The sequence below is a fragment of the Papaver somniferum genome, chromosome 6, assembly GCF_003573695.1.
Source record: "Papaver somniferum cultivar HN1 chromosome 6, ASM357369v1, whole genome shotgun sequence".
In the NCBI taxonomy this organism is placed as follows: Eukaryota; Viridiplantae; Streptophyta; class Magnoliopsida; order Ranunculales; family Papaveraceae; genus Papaver; species Papaver somniferum.
Window position 1 is genome coordinate 174,698,180 of NC_039363.1, and position 9,511 is coordinate 174,707,690.

Sequence of the window (9,511 nt, forward strand, 5' to 3'; positions counted from 1 at the left end):
ACATGTTGGTGCCGTTTATGCTCTGATTAAGTCCCTTGGCGGTTGGAGGACTTAGGATATTCAACTCTTGGATCAGGTACCTAAATAGCCTTTAGTTTATATACTGATAAGGTGTTTAAGAAACAAGTGCTTTTGCATAGCCATATCTAAACTGTGGCTTATTACTTCTTATGTGCTTATGGATCCAACAAGTGCTTCGTCCTTTCGGTTGTGCACCCTTAATGATTACCATTGAGTACTATTATGATTTATTTATTTATTAGGTCGCTTTATGAATTCGTTCAATTTGGCTTATAATGTGGATATGATCTTATCTAGTTTAAAATTTTAACAATATAATATCCTTTTGAGTAGGTCAAGATCAATAGATATACACTAGGAAGATTTGCGACATGAATGCCCAGGTCTGAATAGTTAACTCTTATAAAAACAAAATAAAAAGTCCTGCATAATTGCGAGTAAGATTTTATTCATATGCAATATGTTTCCTCGAATATTGATTATCACCTCAAAATGTAATACCTCTGTAACTTTTGAAAGGGATTAATCCCTACTGCGCAGGGACGGAATCAGGTATGGGAATTGGCTCCTAAACCTATTTTTATATATTTTCACTAACGTCCCCTAAACTTGTTCTATTGTTCAATGTATGGCCCTAACAGAGTAGACACTTTTTTCCGCCCCTAGCTCTTAAGAAGCACAAAGTGGTTTGGGTAACTGGAGGCGTATCAATGAGCTCCTCCATTACAAACATACTTAAAACTTATACTGAACTGCTGAGAGTTGGGTTGCACAGATAATTTTGAGGGTGTCCGGTACGATACAGATACAATTCGGAAAGTGCGATACGATATTTCCAAGAAAAAAGCATTTAGTTACTACCCCTTACAAATATGGTGTTGGTTCCTGACAGACGACACGAATATTGTGGCAACATACTGAGTCTTATTTTCTCGCTGAGTATGTGAATGGTTCTATATATTATCTAACAATGTTTTATAACAAACATTCGTTGTTGCTTATTCTTATTTCATTGTTCACACCTTCGAAGCAAAAAAACAGGTCAGATATTTTTAAGATATTATATGTATTTTAATTTCATAGTTTGCTGGTAGTACGGTAAAGCTAATGCCTAAGTTTGTATCTGTTTCACAATATAAATCATCCACATGGTGTTCGTATCTTTTAAGAAGTAACTAGTAAGTGAAGATATTGGGAACAAGTAATTCACCTCCAAAGAATGATATGAATGTCAAAGATTCTTCACTGTACATGAGAATGTACAGTGAATAACCAGAGTTTGGGGATTTCTCACGGGTAAGGTAATTTGGGGATTTCTCGTGCCGGCAACAATTTGGTCAACCTCGATCGCAAGAAACCAAAAGATTTTCAATCATAAAGTTACTAGGGAAGAAGCTACTGTGATGAAGATTAAAGGTTTAATCTTCTCACGGGTCAAGGTTTTTTAACCAGAGTTTAGAACCCCTCGCCATTTTGGATTTCAAATTGGGACTCAATTGTCATCTGGGATCCACTCTACCATGATTGTGAGTCTTTTTTCTCTGCTGCTTTTGAATGTTCTTTTTTTCCTTTGTCTCAGACACTGGATTTTAGCCAGGTGGGAGATCTTCTCAACCTTTGCTTTGTGCTGGTCTGTACTTTGTCTCTCATGATAATATAACAGACATCCCTTTGTGCATTCTAATACTAAACTCATAGACCCTGCCAGAATAAACTCATAGACCCTGCCAGAATTTAGAGTAAACATCCCTTTGTGATATTAAAAGGCAACTGGACCTAGGGAAGGACTGGTTAGATTGGAACGAAGGGAGCACTGCTCCCTGTCGAATTTAACCACAGACGGCATATGTATGGGTCAATCTTCAACCCCAAAATTCAGGCTGTGAAAAAGATATCTCTTAATATTTCTTCTAGTCATTTTATGCAGAATATCCACCCCACTACATGTTAACCACCCCCCTCGAGTGGTTGGGCAGACTCGAATGCATTTAGCAACTTAATAGCTGAGCAACCAAGTCAACATTTGAATGGGGAAAGAGGTAAAAATGATAAAGATAGACATAATCGAACTGGGCAAGCCCAATTTAAGTAACAGTGTTCACAGCACCAAATGTGCAAATTTATTCATGCACTTAACTGTAAGCACCATACAGGCACCTACTAGGACATTGAACCATTGTGCAGTGCAAGGTAAGACTGCAACTGCATAAAGCAAAAGACACTCCTCAAATGAAAGATAAACTCCAATCATGAACTGAAGTCTTCACAGATCGAAATAAGTTTTTCACAGATGTAAACCAAAAGATAACTCTGGAAACATAACATAAGTTGTCACAGAGAGCAGACGCACCAACAGTCGCTAAACACTCTTCTTTAAAACCAATGCCAACAGAAATGTTTAATTACCACCACGGAGACGAAGGACAAGGTGAAGTGTGGACTCCTTCTGGATGTTGTAATCAGCAAGAGTGCGACCATCCTCCAGCTGCTTTCCAGCAAAAATCAACCTTTGCTGATCTGGAGGAATTCCCTCCTTATCCTGAATTTTGGCCTTCACATTATCAATAGTGTCAGAGCTCTCCACCTCCAAGGTAATGGTTTTTCCAGTCAAGGTCTTCACAAAGATTTGCATACCACCACGAAGGCGCAAGACAAGGTGAAGGGTAGATTCCTTCTGGATGTTGTAGTCAGCAAGGGTACGGCCATCTTCCAATTGTTTCCCAGCAAAAATCAACCTCTGCTGATCTGGAGGAATTCCTTCCTTATCTTGAATCTTAGCCTTAACGTTGTCAATGGTATCTGAACTCTCAACTTCTAAGGTGATGGTCTTTCCAGTAAGGGTTTTCACAAAGATCTGCATACCACCTCTTAGTCGTAGAACCAAGTGAAGGGTGGATTCCTTTTGGATGTTGTAGTCTGCAAGGGTACGCCCATCTTCCAATTGCTTCCCAGCAAAAATCAACCTCTGCTGGTCTGGAGGAATACCTTCCTTATCTTGGATCTTGGCCTTGACATTATCGATAGTATCAGAACTTTCAACTTCCAAAGTGATGGTCTTGCCAGTCAGGGTTTTCACAAAGATTTGCATACCACCTCTGAGACGGAGGACAAGATGGAGAGTGGATTCCTTTTGGATGTTGTAGTCTGCAAGGGTGCGCCCATCTTCCAATTGCTTCCCAGCAAAAATCAACCTCTGCTGGTCCGGAGGAATACCTTCCTTATCTTGGATCTTCGCCTTGACATTATCGATAGTATCAGAACTCTCGACTTCCAAAGTGATGGTCTTGCCAGTCAGGGTTTTCACAAAGATTTGCATACCACCTCTGAGACGGAGGACTAGATGGAGAGTGGATTCCTTCTGGATGTTGTAGTCAGCTAGAGTTCTTCCATCTTCCAACTGTTTACCGGCAAAGATCAACCTCTGCTGATCTGGGGGAATTCCTTCCTTATCTTGAATCTTAACCTTAACATTGTCAATTGTGTCTGAGCTCTCAACCTCAAGTGTGATGGTCTTGCCAGTAAGGGTTTTCACAAAAATCTGCATCTGTAGATCAATCATAACAATACTCGTCAGATACTGATAACCAGATTTACAATAAAAAGATAGCAAACTCGTACATGATGTCCACAAATTATACTACCCCAACACCAGAACACTCAATTTTTCCTCAGCTATGCATAATATTTTTTCAAGCACAAACCATCTCGAAAATCAAGATTTGGCAAAAGCCTATACTAACTAGATATTAGTAGTTTAACATTGAAAATTACATGCAAAACCAAAACACAAGGGCATCAATCGACAATATTTCAAGCTCAAGATAGTAGAGCGACATCAAGCAAACGTACAACATACGAGCAGCGGTAGAATCATAACCTGTTAGTCTTTTTACCAAAATTTTCAAATCTAACTTAGCTGGAACTGACCTAACGCATAATCAAATGGAAACCTAGCCCTAACAATCCGAGATGCTCAAGACAAACACAATTCAGATGCTAATAATCCAGCAAAAAAAGGAAAAAAATTGAAATCCTACCAAATCTGTGCAACATGATGAAAGATAATTAAAAATATACAGCAACCAGATTAAATCAATGCTTAACTCCTAACAAACTAACCAAATCGAAAAAAAAAAAAAAAACAAAGATAAACAGAATCGAAGTTTGTAGATTAGATTACCTTCAGAGAGGAAGTGTCGAAGAAATTTAGTTTAGACCGCCGAATAAGAATGCCTGGAAGAATCTGATTGTTTTTTTTTTCGGAGAGAAGAATATTATAATTGTGAATTAGTGCAAGGGAAAAGCCTCAATTTATAATCGAACCTAATACCGAAAATATCGTCGGTCCAACGCGGAATAGGATATATCACGAACCGCCTAAAGATATATTCTAGAATCTTCGTGAAAACCGACAAAAATGGAAGGACGTGAACTCAAGAGGTTTGTGGAGGGCATGGGTCTCACGAGTCACGACTTTAAAAGTCTCACTTCACTCTTGATGAAGTGATGCAGAGCATACATGCTCCGGAAGATTCCGCTAAGTTTACATAGCTTATGTCTTTCCTTATTTTAGGGCTCTTTTTAGATTTTCTTTTTATTTTATATTTTTTAGTTTAGTTATTTGTTTAAGCGTATTTAAAGGCTAGTTTTATTTTTGTGTAGAACACAACTTATTAATCGATTATTATTATCAAACTATCTTCTTCTTCATCTATTTCTCTATGTTTCTTCTTCTTCATAACCAATTCTCCTCTTGCCTTTAGCAATCCTTGCATTGCTTTCTTTCTTTTATACCATATCAATTGGTATCATCCGCTTTGTTTAGGTTTTTCAACTTTTATTAGATCCTGTTTTAATCGCTTTCGCAACCCTACAAAAAAATAAAATAATAAATAAATATATATATATATATATATATATATATATATACCTCTATGGTTGGCAACGTTACTCAAGAAGCTTTCGACGCTGCTGTTTTCAAGCTTACAACTTTTATTACTGCAAGTACTACTGCTAGTAATACCGCCTAGTGCAGGTATAGCTACTATTAATACAAATATTTCTACGGTTTCAGATAACCTAACAAAGCTTGAGAAAACTTGTTTTACTCATATGAAAGAACCTCCTATTCGTACTTGGGATTGTTGGAAAAAAAATGGGTTTCACAAAGGATGAATGACACAGAGAAGAAAGTGTTGCACTCCAAAACTTTCAAGGCTTGTATAAATTTCTTTTAGACAAATATTTCTACCCTCCCAATAACAATTGGCGATTACAACAGGTATGCGAAATATTGCCTTCAGGATACAATGAAAGCCCTGCAACGAAAACTGAATTCAAGGTTTGTACCCCTTGATTCAATCAAGAACACACAAAGAGATTTCTGATTTCTGATGATGCTTTTTGAAAATAGAGAAAACAGATTGATTTTTCTTATATGTTAAACGAAACTGGGAGAAGCTATTTATAAAGGGTTTTGCACCTGTTGGGAATAGGTTTTTTTATTCGCCAACAGGTTTCTATTCACGAAACGTCAGGTTCCTTCATCAACAGACATCAATGGTGTCTTTTGGATTCGAAATTTTCGAACAGGCTTTTATCGGCCAAATAAAACCGTCAGTTCAAAAAATTCTTCCGGGGGCGTTGCCCCCTTGAAACCCCCACCAGGGGCGGTCTCCCCTGGACCCCCACGACCTGACCTGTCAGGTCGACCACAGCCTGGGGGGCGATGCCCCCCAGGACCCCCCTTTGGTAAGCGGTGTTGAAAATATTCCAACATTCTCCCCCTATTTTCAAAAACCATAAAACAAAGTTAAAACTTTTAAATCAGAGTGACTGCATCACCGAAGTGACTGCCTACGTACCCGAGTGGGATCAAGCCAACGTAGTTCAAGCACAATTGAGACTAAGCATCATCGTTGAAATCAACACATAAATGATAGGTATCTTTTGGATTTGAACCTTCACTTAGTGTAAGAAACTCAAAGCCTTATCGAGGTTCTATGGTGAAACCAGTCTTGAACCAAGTACCCCTTATGATAAAACCGGAGTCTCCACACATATTGATTTCATAAAATCATGTGTTCTGTAGCCAAGCACGTTAATGGCCATGTGCTTATATCCTTGTTCATGAGTCTTCTTTAGAGAACGGTCTTCTTCTCTTAGGAAACGGCCTTATTTCCATACTCATATAGGTAAGTCTCGAAGGTGTTTCCGCGATACACCTTTTACTAATCATAGACTCATTAAGGATTTACATCCATCCTATTTTCTTGCAGAAACCAGCACTAATAAGAAATGGGAAGTTTTTATATTAGTGCTCCATAATCTACTTCCATAACTTGTTGGTACCACATTGAACCTTGTTTATCCTTTTCAAAACATAGGTTGGGTTTCTGCTATGGGAGATCAAACTTCCTTCACAGACCTTAGTCCCATTTCTTTCCTTTTTATTGAAACCACTGAACTTGGTAGACTTTTCGTAAATGGGTCTGCCAAATTCCTCTTTGATTCAATAAAGTTAACCGTAACTACTCCCCTCTTGAGTAGTTGCCTAACCATGTAGTGTCTAAGACTTGCATGTCTAGACTTTCCATTATAAGTCTTATTAGAGACATTATAGATTGTAGCTTGATTATCACAATTAATCAAGACCGCTGGAGTTGGCTTCTTCCAAAAAGGAATTTCCATAAGTAGGTTTCTAAGCCAATCTGCCTCCTTACATGCATCAGTTAAAGCTATCAATTCTGACAACATTGTTGAATCAGAAATACAAGTCTGCTTCTGGCGATGCCCCCCAGGACCCCCCTTTGGTTAGCGGCGTTGAAAATATTCCAACAGGGATCGCATGCGCAAATTACTACGAGCTAAATTCCTTCCAAAAGATTACAACCAACAATTGTTTATTAGACTTCAACATTGTCGACAAGGAGCACGGTTAGTCGAGGAATATGTCGCAGAATTCTATAATATTCTTTCTCGTAATGAACTGCATGAATCAGAAGAACAACTAGTCGCAAGATTTGTAGAGGGTTTGAATACTTTGATTCAACAAGGAATGGTTCAGTCAGTTTTCACCTTGGTTGACGCTACTCAACATGCGATTAAAATTGAACGTCGACTTCTTCGTTCAGCTAAGATCTCCCAACCTAGACAAAATCGTTATCAAGGTAATTACAAATCTAATACTTCATCTCCAAATTTTTCTCAAGAAGTTACTCCAATGTATTATTCCAAGTCTTCATATCAAGATGATAGTAGCCATGTTTATCATAAACCAACCTCTTCTACACTTTATACGCCTCCTCCTTTGAATACTGCACCTATATTACCGACTCCAATGGAGATTCAAGCTGTTCTACAGACTCAAGTTCAACAAAATCGAGTTGGTGTTACTTCTGGAAGTCGCTTTCCTTCCAGAAATCAACAACAATTTCCACCACAACAACAGGACAATAGTGCTTATACCAAATTTCGAGGAGATAAGTGCAATAAATGGCTACAAGCTGGACACACGTCTAGTGAATGTTGGAAAATTAATGCTTTTATTGGCGACACTCAGTTCATTAATGAAGTCAATGATGATTTTAATGAACTTGATGAAGAAGATTCACCTGAACTTCAAGACGAAGATGAATTTGTTGGTAAGATTCGTCCACTTCTTCTTACACAACCATGTCCTTCTCAAAGGCACAATATCTTTCGCTCAAAGTGTTATATTGGTGGTAAATTTTGTACCATGATCATTGATGGTGGAAGTGTTGATAATTATGTTGCTGCTCACGTGGTTAAAAATCTTGGTCTACCAGTGTATCCTCATCCAACACCTTACTTTGTAGGATGGGTTAATAAATCAACTACTCAAGATATCACTCGCCAATGTTATGTAACTTTCAAGTTTGATGGCTATGAAGATTCAGTTCTTTGTGATGTTATTGATATGACAGCAACACGTCTTTTTCTTGGTCGACCCTGGCAATACGATCTTCAAGCAGTACACAATGGTTTCGAAAATACTTATACTTTCAATCATAACGGGAGTACAAAGGTTCTGTGTCCATCAAAATCAATGGCAGATATTCAAGAATTATGTGAAGACAAAACCAATGTTATTGTAGCCGCTATTGTTCATTCTTTACGGAAACAACATTCTTTGAACTCCCATGAAGAATCTAAACCTATGATTGAGTTACCTGATAAGGTTCAACCTTTGTTATCTAAATATAGTATTTTATTTCTAGCTGAATTGCCAAATACTTTACCACCATTATGGGATATTCAACACTGTATTGATTTTATTCCTGGAGCTTCTCTACCTAATCAAGCACATTAAAGATTGAGTCCTACTGAGCATGAGATTTTACAAGGTCAGGTGAATGATTTACTTCAAAAAGGTTTGATACGACCTAGCAACAACCCTTGTGCTAGCCCTGCTTTCTTAGTTAACAAGAAAGATAGTGGATGGAGGATGTTTATAGTTGCAGAGCATTAAATCGAATCACAATTCCTTATCGATTTCCTATACCTCGTATTGATGACATGGTCGACTTGCTTTCGGGTTCTATTATCTTCACAAAGTTGGACTTACGTAGTGGATATCATCAAATACGAATTCGAGAAGGAGATGAGTGGAAGAAAACATTCAAGATGCGTTAAGGATTATATGAATGGCTTGTCATGCCATTTGGATTATCTAATGCACCAAGTACCTTTATGCGACTCATGAATCAGGTTCTCCAACCATTTCTTAGCAAATTTGTTATCGTATATTTTGATGACATTCTGATTTTCAGTCGAAATGAGCAAGAACACCTTGATCATCTATCACAAGTATTTCAAGTTCTTGATGACAATTACTTATATGTTAATTTGAGGAAGTGCACCTTCATGTCTTCTTCAGTAACATTTCTGGGATATGTGATATCTAATCATGGAATACATGTTGATCCTTCTAAAGTTCAAGCAATTAAAGATTGACCAGTTCCTACTTCTATTAAGGATGTTCGTAGTTTTCATGGTTTGGCTTTCTTTTATAAAAGATTTGTGAAGAATTTTAGCAGTATTTCTGCAACTCTAACTGACTGCCTCAAGAAAGAGAAGTTTGAATGGACAGAAGCAATGGATATAAGCTTTAATGCTCTGAAAGAAAAGCTTTATGCTGCGCCAATTCTTGTTTTACCAAATTTCGACAAACCTTTTGAGATAGATTGTGATGCTTCTATTGTTGGCATTGGCGTTGTTTTATCACAAGAGGGTCATCCAATTGCATATCACAGTGAAAAGAATTCAAATGCACAAAAAAAATGGTCTACCTATGAATTGGAGTTACTTGCTCTTTTTTAGGATCTCAAACAATGGCATACTTATTTGATACATAGAGAATTTGGTGTTAATACTGACAACCATGCGCTGAAATTTTTGAATACTTCTGCTAAAGTTAACAGGATGCATGATCGATGGTTAGCTACAATCAACAAATATACTTTCTCTG

The 9,511-nt window shown here is 37.7% G+C and overlaps 1 protein-coding gene across 1 annotated transcript; it reads right to left on the bottom strand.

Annotated features, from left to right (window-relative positions):
- Positions 1–2,059: 2,059 nt before the first annotated feature.
- On the bottom strand, positions 2,060–4,360 carry LOC113290182 (polyubiquitin 4-like). The gene is made up of 2 exons (XM_026539735.1): positions 4,202–4,360; positions 2,060–3,565 (listed from the first exon to the last, which is right to left on the bottom strand). Exon 2 carries the CDS (start codon positions 3,563–3,565, stop codon positions 2,420–2,422), a length of 1,146 nt encoding a protein of 381 aa, XP_026395520.1. The 5' UTR covers positions 4,202–4,360; the 3' UTR covers positions 2,060–2,419.
- Positions 4,361–9,511: the final 5,151 nt, after the last annotated feature.